The following is an 18,219-nucleotide window of genomic DNA, read 5'->3' as shown; positions in this document are numbered from 1 at the left end:
CAAAGCTTGTTGCAGAGACTGACGGTGATAGGGAACCAACTCCTTTCTAAACAACATTTTCTGCTCTCCTCTCTCAGTTTGTAAAATCGAGTGGGGAATGGTCTCCTCTTGCCTAGAGACAAAGGGTGCTGGAAACAGAGATACTGAGGTGACCACTACCCCAGCCAGCAAGGGTGTGTGAGGAGAATGCAAACTCTCCATGTGAACTGAAAGCTTTCAGTTGTGGTGGACAGCTGTCATGGGCTGGTGGATGTAATCACAGGGACACTGCTGGGATCTTGTGTGAACTCAAGTGAATAAAAAGAAGTTCTCTCTTGTGCAAGGAGTACCATTGTTCAGAGAGGCTAGGTAGTCAGAGTTTCCATTTGGAGACAGACCTATCATCCTACAGGGAAGATTAAGATTGCAGGTACAGAGATGAGAAGTGGGAGTGCCCTGAGCAAAGTCTCTGCAGCTGCTTCTTCAGCAATGAAGAAAAAGAATTCACTGGTAAAGCTCCTGTACCTTTCAAATCGCATTACAAAACTGATTTCAGGCTAGCTGAAGCCTCTGGAGAGGTTACAAACTGGTGATGCCTGTGAGTTTGGTACTATCCTGCCTCTTGCTTCACCATGGTCACTGGGAAGGGAACACAGCTCATCTCCGAGATGTCCGGCAGGCCCGGGCAGTGCCCTGGAAGAGACAAACCCACAAATCACAACCACAACCCACAGCTGCCCCTGGGGCATCTCTGCCCTGCAGACAAGACTGCAACTGCCCTTGGCAACCACCCCAAATGCCACCAGGATCACGGTCCCACGGTGGTGGGGGGGAGAGCAGTGATGGGATGAGTTTGGAGGACAGAGGCTCTGTCAGCTGGCAAAGCCCAAAGCAGGGAGACCTGGCCCTGCCTCATGCAGGCTGAGGTTATGAACTTCCTTCATGCTCTAATGTACCCATTCCCACAGCCAGCATGTGGGTCCTGGAAGTGAAATGCAGAACACCAGAGGAACTGGAGCACACCTTGTGTCACATTTGGGCTCCTGCTACAGTCACTGGAGGCCTGGCCAAGACAGAAGACCCAAATGATGGTCTGCATGTTACAGGGATGACTTCACCAAAGCTTTTATTTGCTGTTGACCCAGCAAACTGTTTTATTTATTTATTTGTTGTTTTAAATTGTTTTTTTATTTGTTGTGCAAAGGAAGCACAGCACAGCCTCAGATACAGGAGTCTGCACCTGGCCAGGTGAATGTCACTGTGGGTTGGACCCTTTGATGACCACACAGAGTATTGCTGGGTTGCCTCTTTCCTCAGCTACCAACAAGGACAGTGTCACTTCACTACTCTCTGCTGCAAACAATACCTTCCTTTAAATGTCAGTCTGCAAAGCTCAGCTGGGACCATGGCCCTGTGGATCTTAATTCTGTGCCACTCACATGAAGTGTGACTGTAGGGCACTCAGCTGCATCCCTGCAGTCCTGCAGCTCCCAGCTAGATTCAGCTATGTGCAGTGAAATACACTGGTGACAGGTTATTTCCTGCTATGGATGATCCATACATGGAAAGATGCACTTTGGGCAGCTGAACAGGCCAAGAGGGAATTCCAGGAGAAAAAGGAAATCTTTTGTACAGACTTGAGATATCTGCCTGGACCCCTATATTGTCAGAAGGAAGCCCCCTATGAAGAGGCTGAAATACACATTTTTTCATATTTCAAGAGGTAAGTCATAATGACTATAATGTAGGCCATTTTCCACTCTTTGTGTGTCCAGAAAGATGTGTTTTAGGTGGCAGAGCAGCAGGGGTGTAGCAGCAGAGGAACACTCTGGAAGTACAGCTGCCAGCTGAGCTGGGACTCTGCTTTTGTCTCTCCAAATGTCTTTTCCCATCCCTGATTGAGGATGAGTAGATGCAGTGCCACTTAGTTCTCAGAGAATATTCTTAGCCATAAAGCTTGCTGAAACAAGTTTAACAGAAAATACAGCAGCCACTCCACCCCTGGGAAGTGCTGACTTCAGACTTGATTTCTCCTCCAAGAGTGGAGCCTTTTTGGACAACTTCTCTAAGTCAGGTTACTGGGAGGTCAGTTCAGATATTGACTTCTTGCCTTGTAACTCCCTTCCCTCACATACCTGCTCCTCTCCTTGGAGCCCTGCTGGTGCAGGGGAGTTGGATTCAGGGTCCTGCAGCTCCACCTTGGTTGCTGTCCTTTTCCCCAGAGTGTCAGCCTGGAGCAGGTACTCAGAAGAGCCATACTGCTTCCTTCTGGAACTGGACACAAAATCCTTGCTTTCATCCTGTGTGAAGGAAAATAAAAAGGGTTGGGACTCAGGGACTGTGAAAGGGTCCTACTCCCAGGTTTGCAGTGTAAAGTGTGGGTTTGAGTCCCTTTAGCAAGGAGAGACAAACCACCAGGCCAGCTCTGGCATGGCCTTATTTCATAAATATTTTTTTCTCAAGAACTATCCAGTAATTTTAACCCAAGTTATGGGTGCACAGTCACAAAACAGAACAGATCCCTTGGACAAAATTATGAGGTCCAAGGAAAGATGAAACCACTTATATGGTTTGGCTGGCTGCTTAAGTAAAAGCTTATGTGGAGTCAGTGGGAGTGAAATGTTGATAGATACTGTCATGGGGTTTGCATGGCAAGGTTTTGGTAGGGGATGGGAGGAGTTATCAGGGTGGCTTCTGTGAGCAGCTGCTAGAAATTTCCTCCATGTCCCCCAGAGGCAATGGCAGCTGGCTCTGAGATGGACCTGCCACTGGCCAAGGCTGAGCCCATCAGAGAAGGCAGCAGCATCTCTGTGATAACATACTAAGAAGGAAAAAAAGTTAATGCACAGAAGTAATTGTGGCCAGGGATGAGAGAAGTGAGAATAAGTGAAAGGAACAGCTCTGCAGATGCCAAGGTGAGGCAAAAGTTCCAGGAGCCAGAGCTGAGATTCCCCTGCAGCCTGTGGTAGACCACGGTGAAGCAGGCAGTGCCCTGCAGCCTGTGCAGGTGCACAGGAGTGCTGCAACCCTCCTGCAGCCTGTGGAGGAGCCCCACAAGCAAGAGGATCCCCAAAGAAAGCTGTGACCCTGTGGGAAGGCTGTGGGGAACAGGACCCTGGCAAGGACCTGCAGAGCCGCTTTACTGGAAGGATTTGTGACCCCCTGGGGGACCCACACTGGAGCAGCCTGCTCCTGAGGGGCTGCACCCCATGGAAAAGTGACCCATGTTGAAGCAGTTCATGAAGAACCAAGGCATGTGGGAAGAACTCATGCTGGGATTCATGGAGAACTGTCTCCTGCCAAAGCAGGGGAAGGACTCCTCTCCCCAAGCAGCAGCAGAAACAGCATATAATGAACAGAACACAGCCCCCATTCCCCTCCCTGCACTGCTGGGGGTGAAGGGTTAGAGACTGGGAAGGAGGGAGGGGTAGTGGGAAAGTGTTTCTGAGACTTGTTTTATTTCTCATTATCCTGCTGATTTTGACTGGTAATAAATTAAATTAATTTCCCCAGGTCAAGTCTATCTTGCTGGTGACAGTAATTTGTGAGTGATCTCTCCCTGCCTTTATCTCCACTCACGAACCAATCTTTCATTCTGTTTTCTCTCCTGTCCAGTTATGGAGGGGAGTGGTAGAGAGGGGCTTTGGTGAGAGCCTGGCACCTGGCCAGGGTCAGCCCCCCACAAAATCCCCATTGGTACATTGGTCCCCAAAGCAGGGGAGAGAAAGGGCAAGAGGCAGCACATCCCTGGACTCTGCCTGGGAAACTTTTCCAGCAGATGCACTTCTACCATCAGAAGAAGTGATGATGGCTTTCCTTGAAGACAAGCCTACCTTTAGAATTTTGCCCAATTTATGCAGCAGACAGCCCAGCTCCAGTTATATTAATGTCAGAGGCATAAGAAAACCATGCATCCATCTGACATTGCTGCTGCTCATCTGCTCCCTGCCTGCCAGCCCATTTGCAGTAATTTTCATCAGCATCATACCAGAGCAATACAGCCTTCACTCTGTGAAACACCATCTCTAACAGAATGACTGCTCGAGGTCCTGCATTGCCTCAGGTCTTTAGGGAGCTGAGAAGGTTGGCTGCCAGCAGCAGAGGGAGCTGGTCCCCAGGCTGCAGCAGCCACTCATCCATCAGCAGCTCCTGCTCCCTGGGGCTCCCAGAGCAGCATTCCAACGAGCTGCTGCTTCTGCAGCTCACAGCTGCATTACAGAGTCGATACCTCCTGTAGCTTCACCAGAGATATCTGCCCACATCAGCAATACACAAAGGGAAGGTTGCAATGGAAGAGAGGAAGATCGATTTTGGCAAAACCAGCACAGATCCACATTTCCCACATAAGATTCTCAGGGCAATGTCAGACTGTGGATAGTGGAGCTGGAAAGAGGTGACAGTGATACCTTCACAGGACAGCTCAGTGCTCAGCCTTCTGCCAGAGCAAAGAGCTGCATCTTTCACTGAAACACAAACTCCAGCAGAAACAAGCTGCTGTGATATGAGATATATTATGAGCCTGAAGATATCCCTCAAAGGGTTTTTTCCCAAGGGCATATGCAACAATTTAAGTCACATACAATTTGCTATATCTAGTACTATTGAGCATGTGAAGTCTTTCAGATTAACTTCATATTCCTCACAAACTGAAAGTACACAATCTATGACCAAGAAGTCAGGGGTTTGTGACTGTGTGGTGCCAAGGGTGATTTTATTGCAAAGTATGGCACAGAGAGAGATCCTGAGCTCAGTTCTTTGAGAACTCACCATGTGGCTGCTCTCACAGGCAAGGCTGAAGCCAGCTCATCCTGGATACACTTGGGTTGAGCAGGCAGAGATCAGGTTGCCCTGTCAGGGACACCTCAGCTGCTGTGAAGGTTGGCACTGCACAGCTGGCAAATTTGATGTGACAACAACGTGGAGAGCACCTGCAGAATGCTCTGGGTGGGCAGCCAGGAGGAAAAATGAAATCCTCACGTGCCTGCTGTTCAGGGCTCTGCAACCGACCACACATGAACTGAGTTGTGAGCAGACTGCTTCAGCTGTGAGAGTCAAGGCTGTGGGTGCAGTGAATTGAAACTCCTGTGGTAAAAGACACCCTAGGAATGGATCTCTCATTTCCCAAGCACACAAACTGCTGTTATGCAAAAGGACAACTTCAATCATATCAGCTCTGCTTGGATTCATGAACCAGCAGTACAGATTGCCTGTGACCCACCCTGGCCAGGGAGACAATGTATTCTCAGTTTCCAAATGTAACTGGAAGGCCACCCTGTACTTTCTAAAACCAGGCAACAGACTCTCTGCAAAGCTAAGTGCCAATTCTTCCGTGTTTCTCATAGCTAGAGAAGTGGAAGAGAAGATTTGAAAACGTGAAACTCCTTGCTCATGTCCACCAGCTCATCTTTGTCAATGCCAAAGTCATTCAGTTATGAACCTATCACCTCTGCCACCAGCCCTGTCAGATTATCCAGTTTGGTTCCTCCTGCAGGCTGGCAATAGCAGCAGCTGCTCAGAGTGGTGCTAAATGAATGGCAGAGGCAGGAGCTGCAGCACAAACCCATGTGGGGTTTAATGGGCAGAAGGGTACATGCTGCCAGTGAGTTCACTTGAAATCTGCCAAAGCCTGCAGCTCCAGGGGCAAGCACATCTCACCAGACCAGCTGTCTGCACGTGTCACTGCTTCAAGGGACTCCCCTCACTGTACCAGGCAAAGGAACAGGGAAAGAGCACAGCTGTCCTTGTGGCTCTTGCTCCTTTTCAGGTGGAATATGGACACAGAGCAAGGAGGGAGAAGCCTTGTGTTAGCAGCCACCATCCATCTGTTTAAGGGATGCCCAGGAAACATTTCCAGACCACACTCTGGTTTCATGTGAGGAAATTGTGAAGCTCCTACCAAAAAGAGCTCTTTCTATCTCTACAGCTGCCATTAGAGCCACAACTCTGCCTCAGGCACAAACCCACTCAAATCCGCTCGTTTCCATCATTTTTTCATTGCTACTCCAAATTTAAAATACCACTCAAAGTCACTCTGAAAAGCACACCACATCCTACTTAAGCTGTGACTGTGCCTTCTCTGATGCTACTATGCAGTTATTCATATGGCATTACAAGACCCAAGCAGATGGATCTCATTTCAATAAGGCTAAATCTGGTAATTCACACATGAGAAAGCTGTGGGTGCTGTGAATAGTGAATTCACTGAAGGAGCTGGGAGAGGCAGCACTTAGGAAATAAACTGTAAGAATTTCAAATCATGCATCCTACACCAGGCAGCATGGAAAGCCTCATGACCTGAGTGAGTGTTGAGCACAGGATACTCACAGGTAGCGTGGAGCGCTGCCAAGCAGCTGCTGCTGTAGGATCACTGCCATAGCTCCTGCATGTCAGCAGCTCAGATGCACTTAAGTTACTTTTGGTCCTTCGGGACCCAAGCACAGGGTCAGGGGAGCTCCAAGAATTAGAATTGGCTGTGGCACTCGTCCTTGATGACGTCTGCTCCAGGAAATCTGTTTTTGAACTATTCCCTTCACCTTCTGAAAGGTCCACTGAGGACCTACACAAGTTAGTGACACTGAAAGTTGCACTCTTCTCCACTTTGGTTTGAGAGTCCTCCAGGGAATGCAGGCCTTGTCTTGTTCTCCAGGAACTTCTCACAGTGACGTGCTTTGTTTCGGATGAGCCTGCATCTGAGGAGCCATGGCTCTTCCAGTTGATTGTCTCCAGAGGTGTCTCACTGCTCCTCTCCATGAGCTCTGAAGTCTTTAGCATAATGCTGCTTCTTGAGACCACTGTTTCAGCTTTACTTCTGGGTGCTGCCTCTCCACTTCTGTCTGTCTCAGATGACTTCAGAGCACTTCTATTAATCGAAATCTCCAAGGGTGAAGGGACATTGTTTGTTATTGATGGTGAAGGCTCATTTGAAGCAACTCTGATGTTGCTGGTGCTAACATGCCTTTCCTTTGCTGCTGTATCTGAAGTGCTCCTTGGAGCTGTTGGCTCAGAAGGGAAGATTGTGATGCTGCTTGACATTTTATTTGTTACTGTTTTAAAAGCAGACTTCTGTTTTTCTGACTCTGCCTCTGAAACAGTCCCTCCCATGATTGCCTTCATATCCTTCTCAACAATTGCAGGTTTAATGATGGCTTTTGATCTCAGAGCTTCTCTAGGGCTGAAGGCTCTTCTGGATTTCAATCCTCCAGTGCTGGCATCTGATGGTTTTATGCACTTGGTGGAGTCTTCATCATTCACAGTTCTTTTGTCATTTTCAAAAAGTGATGCTCTAAAAACTCCCCTAGAATTGGAGAACTGCTTGGAACTGACTTTCTTTCTTGCTTCAAAATCTGACTGAGTGGTTGGGTTTTTGCCTCTCCCTGATTCTTCATCTGAATTAAGTTTTTCCTGGTTACTCTGGATGGTTTTGGAGTCAGTTTTTAAACCTATATTTACCTGATCTGTTGCTGAACTTGAAGACTGCTCGGTGCCTTCTTTATCAAGACCTGTGAGAATCTGCAGAATGTCCTCCTGACTCCTGGAGTGATGGGAACGCTTGCTTAGCGTCGAAAGCTTCACACTTTCAAGTGATGTATCTGCAGCTTCTTTTTCCTGGGAGATTACTGCCCTTTTAGCCCTCCCCTCTGTGGGCTGTCTGTGTGATGCAGCAAAAGTGCTTGCTGCTTCCACTTTAGAGCCAGCAGAGTCTGAGACTGGCACACTGGAGGACACGTGGTACCTGTGTGCTGAGACTGTGCCATTGGAAGAGCTGTGGTTCCCCCGTGTGAGCTGCACGTCCCTCAAGCACTCACTGACTTCATCCTGACTTGTTTTCAGCTTCTCAGCCAAAGAACCCATTGATTCTCCTTTGCCTGACTTTTCATCCCGTGTGTCAGCACCATTTTGGCAGCTGCCACGGAGCACCTGAGATGGTTTTTCAGCCTTGGATCTCAGGCCTGTATCACCAACAGGTTTGGAAAGTGCTTTCCAAGACTTCTGCTCCTGTGCAGCAGGAGGATATCGGCTGAGGACAGATGGCTGCTCTTTGGTTCTCTTCCCCTCGTTCTGCATGATGCAGCCTTCCTTCTGACCAGAAGAAATAGTGGAAACTGAAGATTTCTCTTCCAGTTTTCTTGTATCTGTGCCAGCAGTGTCTGAAAGGGCAGATGCACCAGAAGCTTTCCCTGCTCTTCTGTTCCCTAAGCTTGGGCTGGGCACCTGTTTCCCAGCATGGCTGTAGCTGTCATTGCTGATGGAGAAGTCTCTGTTCCGTGCCCTGTCCCGGCGCTGCTGTGGGGAGAGCTCCCTTGGCTTGTGCTTAGCAGTTGTCAAATCTGTCATCACACCTCTGTATTTAGGTCGGTCATGTTTTCCCCTGCTAGAAAAGCTTGTATCTTCATTTTCAACTTCTCCATTCTCCAGGTCTTTCTGTTTCTTTATTTGCATTTTTATTTCTTCTAGCTGACCTGTTAAGAGTTTGTTTTTATTCTGCTCACTTAAGTAACTGTCTTGCAGATCATTATTTTTGGCTCTCACTTTTTTAAGTTCTTCTTCTAAAGATTCAAAATGTTTGATCTGAGTTTTAAGTTTCTCAATTTCTTGGGTGAGATCTTTCACTTTGTTGTCTTCCTGGTTTTTATTCTTTTGGTTTTCTGATTTATTCCTGGTTTCATTTTCTACATGTTTCAGGTAATCCATGCTTCCCTTCCTCCTGGTCTCCTTAGAAGGCAGTGCAGAAGTCAAGTCATCTTCAATTCTCATATCATTTCTGTCCAGGAGATTGTTGGATGACCTTTCCAGCAAGTTGGATGCATTTCTAGTTTGATCTGCCCTATTTAGTTTATTGTTTTGTTCTAGTTTCTGTGTTAGCTCTTGGATTATTTTTTCATTTTGCTTTTCTCTTTCATTAAAATGTTTTCTTTCCGTGATGAAGCTCAGGGCTAAGGATTTCAGCTTTTCTAACTCAGCTGTTAAGGTCTGCTCAGTTTTATCCAGCCTGTCCTCAGATGATTCCAGTTCTTTCACTTTCACTCTAAGTACTTCTAATTCTGTAGATATCTTTTTGGTCAAGTTCTTTTCTTCATTGAGGCTAAGACACAGCTGTGTACAGTCATTCTTGCTCCTGCTGAAGGCCTCCTCCAGCTTCTCCAGCTCTGCCATTCTCCTCTGAAGGAGCTCAATTTCTGACTTCAGATCTCGAGTGAGGCTCTCCTCCTCTTCAAGTTTCTCTTTCATTAATCTGCAAAGCTCTTCAGCCTTCCTAATTTCTTCATCCTTGCCTTCAATCTTCAGCACTCTTTTCCTCAGGGCTTCAATGTCAGCCAGCATGCTGGAGTTGCTGCCTTCTGCCTGGATAACTTTGTCCTGGAGGTCAAGCAGTTCATCCTCTGCTTTCTGCAGATTTTTTGTTGCTTCCTCCAGTTCATCAAGGCGGCGACTGAGGCTCTGCAATTTGAAACGTAGGTGTCGATTGGAGGTTTCCTTGTAACCTGTACATTCTGCCATGATTATTTTATTCCTTTTAGAATAAAGCTTTTCTTAGTCTGGATGAATGGTATACACCTTGCCTATTTCTGGTATGTTATTGTTCCTTTGAGTGGAGGCAATCTCACCCTAAAAGAAAAAAAATGATCAAAATCAATAGAAGAGCTCAGAATATACTCACTGTTTAAGTTGGACATTAAATGTTTATATAAATAACTTTTTAATTAAACACATTTCTGAGTACTAAATTAGGTGAAATGAAATTGCAGAGAAGAGCCACAGTCCATTTACTTTGGTTATGCAGGGTTTCCAAAACCAGCCTGTTCCCCATGGCTACTAATGGCACAAAGCATCCTCTTCTGGTCTGCACAGATGGTTTGTGCACCACCAGTGGATCCTCATCCAGTGCAGCTGCTCACGTGTGAGACCCCAGGCTGCAGAGGGTCACACTCGTGCATGACTGGGTCCCTGGACACAGACACTCCCATGCAGCACACACCTCTCTTTCCTCTCTTTGCAGCACTGCACCAGTGATGAAGAGTCAGGAATCAAACAGAATTAGAAAAAGGCAAACCCCGGCCATATGGTAACCACTGAGGATGGGGCAAGCCCTCCATGCCAGCTTGCAGATGCAGGGGACTGGGAGCTGCTGCCATTTGACACTGCCAGTGTTTCTCTGGCATCTCAGGCTGCTCAGGAGAAATCTTCACCTGGGCTGTAGTCACATCCCAAGAACGCTCTGCCAGTGGAGTTTCAAGTTTCTCCCTCCCATTTCAAAAGCTGTTGTTGCCCTCAGCTGCCACCCACTCACCCACCCAGGAGACGAGCAGTTGTTTGTGCCTCTCCTTGCTGCTGCTGAGCATGAGCAGTGATTAGAACACATCGGTGCACTCTGACACACTCAGTGTGAACTCTTCCCAGCTCAACTCAGAGCTGGCAGGGTGTATTTTAAACAGCCCCTCTGTGCTTTGAGGAAGGGAGGATCTGAAGTCCCCTTCTGGCACTCAGCATTAGCACTGTCCTGTCCTGTCCTGGGCCTGACCCAAAGCCTGCAAGGGCTCCTGCAGACCTGAGTGCAGGTAGGGCTCCTGCAGACCTGAGTGCAGGTAGGGTGACTGCAGCTCTTTGATCTGCACCCCTGCTCAGGCAGTCTGTCTTCGATCAGGACTTGATCTCCAGAATTTTTGTGGGGCTCTCCACAGAGGAAACACGCAGGAGTTTCCTATTGCAGAGTGTCAAGAAGTGATGGGCAGGATGTGGGGAGGAGACAGTGCCAGGAAGGGAGGCAGCAGCACCCTGACACACAGCCTTGGGCTGGAGGTGATCCATTTCCAGGCAGGCGGGGGCCCTGGGCTGTGGGGACCCTCCTGGTGCACACTGGGCACCCTGTGACCCATCTCCTCACTCTGGGGGAGTCACCATCCTCCCTGGCTGGTCTCAGGCTCTTCCAGCCCCTGAAAGGAGCACCACAAACACTGGAGAGGAACCTTGGTGTCCTGTGCACAGCAGTGCACTCAACCTTGGCCACATGCCTGCCCCTCCCTCACCACCATGGCCATGGCCTGCTCCTGGACCACCTTCCCTCATGCTGGCCACACACCATCGAGGCCACTGCAGCTGCCTGCAGGCAGGAAAGGTTGCTCAGAGCCCAGCAGAACCCCATGAGAAATGTCACTGGAGCAGCACAGGAAAGGCCACAGCGAGCAGATTCGAAGTGCTCCGAAAACAAAAGCCCATCCCAGCCACGGAGCTGGGAGTTAATGGTTAACCCAGCAGCAGGTAGTGGCTGGGAGGTGAGAGCAGCCTCCTCCCCAGCCAGCAGAGCACGATGGAGGCAGAGCTGTGCAGGGCTGGTACTGGATGTGGCACTGGTCTAACGCTGCCACAGGGTCCACACAGGCTGTGGGACCTCTGTTCACAGAGGGGTTCAGAGCTGGACCAGAGATGGCTCTGGAACCCCCCAGCACCTCCCCAGCTGACGTGATCTACTGCCAGAGAGAAAAAAGGCCCAATGCAGTTTGTTTAATAAGGAGAAGGAGATGTAAAGCAACATCTACAAACAATAAGAGAAAGGATCTACAAGAAGTCTCCTGGCTGAAGGCTCTTTAACTTCCCGGCATAGGCAGAAGTAACCTCAGTGCCTGGAAACAGAACCAGACCAAATTAGTATTACAAATAAAGTGCACATTTATAAGATTGAGGGGAATTGTTCAATATAAAATATTATCTTAGGTAGTGACTGCTTTGAAGTCATGATTTGAGCTAGGGCTTGGACCAGAGAACCCAAGAGGACTTCCCACCTAAACTACTCTGGCTGTTTGTGACTGTTCTTCTCCAGTCTGTCACTGGTATCAAAGTATCAGAAAGAATGGTACAGGATTCAAACACTGCGACTATTATTAAAGCTAATTAATATTGTTGGTGGATATTTAAACAAGAGGTGTTAAATAAATCTGATAAAGCTTGTAAATGTACTGAACAATCTGATATGGATGTACAGACTTCGTATTTTTCTCTTTCTGTTGGAAAACTGAGCAGTTCTCAGCCTACCTCTATCTTAAAAGTTTTGGAAAAAAACCCCATCAAATACCCAAACCAACAAAAACCCAAAACAAAACCCCAAAAAACAAACAAATAAAAAAAAACCACCGAAACCCCACACACAAACAAAAGCCCACAAACAACAACAAAAAGCCCCACCCAAAAACAAACAAACAAAACAAAAACCCAAACCGAAACAAGAAAACCACAGGAAGAAAAGATGATAACTTTCATAAACAGCAAATAAACTGTGGCAGTGGCAAATGTAATAGGGAGAGTTCAGTTTAACAGAGCCATCTGAGTCACCAATAAGGTGAGATGAAAGACTCTGGTAGGCAATATTGCTGAAATGGTCACAGCAGCAGCTCGGGGACAGCTCCTGTTGGCTGTACCAGAGGAAACACTGAATACAACAGTAGGGATGACATGATTGTGGTACTGCACTGTTTATTTACACACCCAAGACTGATGCATCTCCCTGCTTAGCTCTAGAGCCTTCTAGGCTCAAAGAGAAAAAGATGCTCAGGTGTGTTCACCTGACCTTGCCAGGGAAACAGGAGAACTCCTGCACTGACAAAGGGAGCCCAGGCACGGCTCAGCACAGGTGCCTGCATGGTATTTGTCTCCCCCAGGAATGATGCCACTCTTTCTCCATGCATCAAGAACATGAACTAAAAGCTGAGGAAAGTTTTGGAAAAGCTCAGTAAAGCAGTCAGGTGTGCTTCTTTTTAAAACTTAAAGACCTGATTTAAGCTCAACAACAAGGGCAGTCCTGTGTTAAGCCAAGAGGCACAACAGCATCCCTTTGGATTTGAGCTCTTCAAAGAACGTTCTTCACTGAGACACGGAGGAAGCCTGGGGAGTCTCCAACGACCTGTTGATACTCAAAATATCAAGGTAAAATATGTGGCCAGTAACTACCTACAGGGGAAAAAAGATTTTGTCTGCTCTAAAAGGTTCTTTATTAGAGCACATGGAGTCAAAGCCTAATTTCATACATTTTAACCAATTCAAAGTAGTAACATAGTACCAAACACTGCAGTGAACTTACCAGAATTCAGTATAAATGATTCATTCTGATTCTGCTTTTCCCCATGGATTTATCATTGGGTTTTCTGACCTTCCTCACCAAGTGTGCATATCTCCCAACTACATTTATATTTAGCATTATCAATTGCCTGCTCCCACTGTTTAAGACAGACTGCTTTGAGGGCTCTTCTGACTCTGCATGGTTTTGGCTACAGCATCCTGTTAAACAGCTGTGAGAATTCAGTGTTCAAGACATTTATTAGAGTCAGAACACTCAATTACCCTTCATGTTCTTAAATTTAATTTTTTCTGCACACTCACTTTTGCTCATTATCTACAATTCTATGAAAACATTTCTTTAGCAGAATCATTGGCTTTAACTTCCCCTGGAATTACTTTATCTTGCCTGCACGAAACACATACAGTCAATTCACAGCAGTGAACAGAGGGAAAAAAATCTCCAGCTAGAAACATTTGCTAGAAATACTTTATGAATTGGGAGGTAAGAATCATCTATTTCAGGAACAGAAATTAAATAACTACTACCTGAGACCTACTCACATCAGAGTTCCTCAGGCCCACGATGCTGTTCCTCTCTGGATGCACAGAAGCATTTTAACCTACACATCATTTTCCTTGTTCTGATTTGGTTCTTGGGATGAGTCCCACAAGCATCCACTGTTCTCGATTTCAGGATGTCCCCAAAATACTCATGTGGGACAACAGTTGTTGGAACCAACTCCTACTGTTCTTTCTGTTATGCCAAGATAAAAGTGCAGCCAGCTGCCACACATCTGTCAAGTACTAGGAGACACTGATATCTCTCACAAGCACATTTTGCATTTAATCTTTGTTTTATTTAATCTTTTTCCTTGCACTTTCATACTGATAATGCAACATCCCTCACTGTGGTTGGGAGAGCCTGAGCTCCCAGTGATGGCACTGCTGGTCTGCCACAGCACTGATCATCACAGCAGATATGATACATTGGGCTTTACCCAATCCTAAAGAGGAATGAGAATTATTAATGGCTTAGTCTGCAATCTCTTTTTGCTAATTTATTTGTTTGCTCTTGAAGTTGCCATAGACTCTGGAGAGCAGCACTCAAAGGCAATAGAACACCAACAGATTCAAGCACAGCTATAATCAGAGAATAGAAAAGCAATTTGCCTCATTGGAGTTCGAGTCCTTGGGATCCTCTGTGTTGTGAAACCACACAGGCTGAGGTTTGCATTCCTTAGCTGACAGGTGGCCCCGTTTCAGGTGAGGAGCAGAGCAGGGTTATTGTCCATGCTCTTATGAATGGAGCATATATCTGCTACTACTCCCTGCACTTCCCCAAATGCTGGGGTGAACTTAGATCCCCCAGTTCTGTTTTCTGCTCAACTATTACTCAGAATATCCCTGGGAACTGTATTTTTGCATTGAACACAATGCTGGGAGTGTTTGGACACATCTGGGGAAAGGGAGCCTTAGGCAAAGCAGGTCTCCAGCCTGTGTATCCAGATTACATTAAGTGGCTGATTGAATTGTCACTTCAGGCATGAGGACACCTCTGGGGATGCACACCAGCAAAACCTGGGGTAGAAAGGGAGCTCCTCTGAACAGTCCCCAATGTCCAGGCAGCTCAGGGAGAAGCTGATGAAATTATCCTCCTGTTCTAATGCATACCTTCCCACCTGAAGTATAGGTTAGATGTGTTGGTTGGACTGTGCCCCACGTGCACATACACCTGCAGTTTTAATTAAAAGCTTTCTGGTGCTGCATACGTATGCAAGGGAGTGTGAACATGTCGTGCTCACATACAGTAATGCTGCTGATGAATCATGCTGCTATCACAGCTCAACGTGCTGACAGCTTCAGTGGCACTTTTCTTCCCTGCCCCAGGGTGAAATAGGCTGGGAGGAGTCCAGTATGTCATTCTTCATTTGTACAGTAAAATTTCTCTACCATCTATATAGAAGAAGGACATGGATGTCACAAATTGCAGCAAATGGCAATATTGTGGCCAGAGCCTTCAATCAGTTAAAAAGAGAAGGAAGGGAAAGTTTTCTTAGTATGATTGTGCCTTTTGTAAGTTCTTTCCAGCACCTGGTTCTTGACTCGACACAATGACACATAGTCATAAGAACAGAAAAAAAACACTCAAGAAAAGAAAAAAGGTATAAAACAAGATAGACTAAACAAGAGCCAAAGTCCCCTATGTGACATCAACCCTGCATGCCACCTGCAGGCATCTAACAAGCTCCTGGGACAGCTCAGGAGGCAGATAACATATTTGCTTGCTTACATGGGAAGGGGACAGGGGCTCCCTGCCCCACTGAACACAAAGGCAAAATGCCAAGTGACTTTTGGGGATGCACGTATTTTGAGGAATGAATTGTCTCAGAAATGTCATCTAGTGGGAGAGAAAATTCTAAAAGTCAGAAAAAAGCTCAGCAATCTGGAAGTGGATTGGCTATTGACTAATACAATATGAGATTAGAGATGTGAAATAATGAGATAGCAGTCAAAAATAACCACAGCGATCACAATCTTCAAGGAAACTCAAATTATGACACTGAATAGCATCCACAGCAACGTGAGACACTGCAGCAGGCTCTGCAGATGCCAGAGGGGATCTGGCACATCCCTGAGTCACACTGACCCTACGTCAACACTCCAATCACCCAGTGAACTCCTCAGCATTGCTCTTCTCCTTGCAATCTAAAATAAGTTTCCCAACATGGAGCTGGCAGGGCCAATGCAAAAGCAGCAGAGCATAAAGCCACCCATGGCTGCTCACAGCAGATGCTTTGGGCAGCACTGGGATTTGAGCAGTTGTGCTTTACTGTGCACAGCACAGCAGAGAATTGGCTCTCCTGTGGCTCCTCCATGAAATCACTGTTTGACTCACAGTGGAAAGGCCCACTGAAGGTCTGCAGCACCTTCCTTTCAGCAATACAGAACGGTGTTAACCTGCACAGGTGCCAAAGAGAGGGCTGCTCATGGCATCCTTGCCCTGGGAGCCCCATGGAAGGAAGATGTTACCCATACTCTGGAGCTCTTGATCAGAAATAGATTGATACCTCCAAAAGCCCTCAGCATGCTACTCCTCTGTGCTATCCTGCACTGCAATCAAAGCTGAGAAAGATGTTTTATTTCTTCCCATGCTGCCACTTGTACTGTCCTCAGAAGCAGATTTTACTGTCACATTTGATTTCACAAACACTATGCAGGCATCTCTTCAGCGAGGCACAAACTTGGCAGCATCCTGCAGATGGCATGGGAAAAGCAGCCCCAGCTCAGTGGTGCTTTTGTAATAATTACTGGACACAGAGGTCTCCCACCTCCTTCACCCTCCATCCCTCTCTCCCTCTCATCTCTATCAAGCTCATCTTTGAAAGGACTTCAGGGGCCATAGCTCTCATCATCACTTCAGCCCCAAAACAAGTGCTAGCATGAAGGTAGCTGAGCCAGCCATGGGCTAGCTGAAAACCCCAGACTAACTGAAAAGATTCAGGGGAGATTCAGGGCAAGCAAGATCCAGAAAATTGGTAGAAAAATGAATGAAATAATATGCCAAAGATTATTGAATGTAAAGAACCCAAAGTTTTATGACTCAGGACATCTCTGGAAGCAGACAATAGGGAAACATATATTCATTATTTTCATGTTCCTCCCCATCATCTGGTTTGGGCTACAGTACAGCTAGGATGCTGAGGAGACAGGCACCTCAGCTGGACCTACAGTGCCTTCTCCTCTGTTCCCTTCCTTCTCTCCTGCATCACTGCATCTTCTGTGCTTCCCAAACTTCCATTATTCCCAGATATTTAGCATACAGTAAAAGCTCTTCTCACACCTATCTTCCACACTGTCACTTTAATAAGCTTGACTCCTGAACTGCCCTCTTCATCTGGCCACTATAAATCTTAACTTCCAAGCACAACACTATTCCCTCCAGCCTCTTCTGTCATACTAGTGCTGAAGGCTGGGTCAGGAACATCAATCCCAGTTCCTGCTGGTGTTGTCACTCCCTTGTCCCATCCTCTTACCTTCTGCTTGTCTCTGGTTGGGCTCACTCTGTTCAGTGCCCTACTTCTGCTTGTATGTAGGGAATTTCTTGCTGCACGATGTTATGGAAGCTACAAGTCCTCATGGATTCATAAAGCAGCAATTAGATACTTTCATGGAAGAAAAATCCCTCAAGGTCATTCCTTGGGACCCACTCCTAATTCAGCAAGGCCACTTGAGACAAAACTTGCAGGTTGGAAGAATCCTTTGATCTGCATGGTTGCACATTTCCCCTATTGCACTCCTTCCTTCCTAGGCGTCCATTTCCAGCCATTGCTCTCATCCAGTAGAGCTCTCATTATTTTCTTGGGTTCCTTTATTGTCCTGTCACAAACACTTGTCCAGGTGAAACAGGACTAACAGTGCACATCTGACAAGTACCACACTGCAAACTGGCTACACACCCAAAAGCATAAACCCACACAATTTTTCATCCAGCAGCACCTACAGAGCTGGGAAAGGCCTGCCTGGTACAATACACTTAATAAGATTAACTTCATGTACTCATAACCATCTCTGAATCATTCTGCTCACTAGGCGTAGGCAGCTCTAACCTTCACATTCTTCCTAACACCATCCCAAAGAGCCACATGGCTACAAACATATCCCTGTTGGCATGAAAATGACAGAGTATTGCGTGTTTCTCTGCATCCTGTCTGATACAGGGCACATTCCACTCTCCTAACAGAGTAGAAGGACATCTGAGTCAGCTTTGCAGGAACACTCCTTTAATTGCTGGGAGTTTTTCTGGCTAAAAGATTGGCTCAGCCACTCAGAGGTGTCCATGCAGATCCCTACAAAACCAGCAGAAAACTGAGATTGCCCCAAAGGTCCTCTCAAAAAAAACAAGCTCATGAACTCTGTAGCACAGCTGGCAATTCTTGTGGCTTTCTCGCTGGAAGAATTCATTCAATGAAGTTTGTCAGTGCTAAAAGGAAATCTTTTCAGCTCCCTGACAGCTGCCAGAGGAACAGCTTGAGGACAGTTTGTCATAGTTACTGCCTCTCCTGAACTGCTGCAGCTCTTGATCCATGCATTTTCTTCCTCGGACAGAAATGAAAGGACAGGCAGGCAACCAGCCTGTGTGTGAACCCAAATGTAGTCTGCTAGAGCTGTGCATTCAATACAAAAATATTCAGG

At 46.8% G+C, this 18,219-nt stretch overlaps 1 protein-coding gene across 2 annotated transcripts in view; it reads right to left on the bottom strand.

The window, feature by feature from the left end:
• Positions 1-502: 502 nt before the first annotated feature.
• Positions 503-18,219, bottom strand: part of LUZP1 (leucine zipper protein 1) — a 29,089-nt gene continuing 11,372 nt past the window's right edge. For both annotated transcript variants that reach the window (XM_014881305.2, XM_088178477.1), the window contains exons 2-4: positions 6,304-9,585; positions 2,115-2,279; positions 503-672 (exon numbers count right to left, since the gene is read on the bottom strand). In XM_014881305.2, the coding sequence (XP_014736791.2) occupies positions 637-672; positions 2,115-2,279; positions 6,304-9,477 (3,375 nt within the window). In that variant the 5' untranslated portion in view covers positions 9,478-9,585 and the 3' untranslated portion in view covers positions 503-636. The remainder of the gene's footprint in view (positions 673-2,114; positions 2,280-6,303; positions 9,586-18,219) is intronic.

The sequence above is a fragment of the Sturnus vulgaris genome, chromosome 24, assembly GCF_052056855.1.
Source record: "Sturnus vulgaris isolate bStuVul1 chromosome 24, bStuVul1.hap1, whole genome shotgun sequence".
In the NCBI taxonomy this organism is placed as follows: domain Eukaryota; kingdom Metazoa; phylum Chordata; class Aves; order Passeriformes; family Sturnidae; genus Sturnus; species Sturnus vulgaris.
The sequence above is the reverse complement of the archived record's forward strand: the minus strand, read 5'-3'. Positions and strand labels throughout refer to the sequence as shown.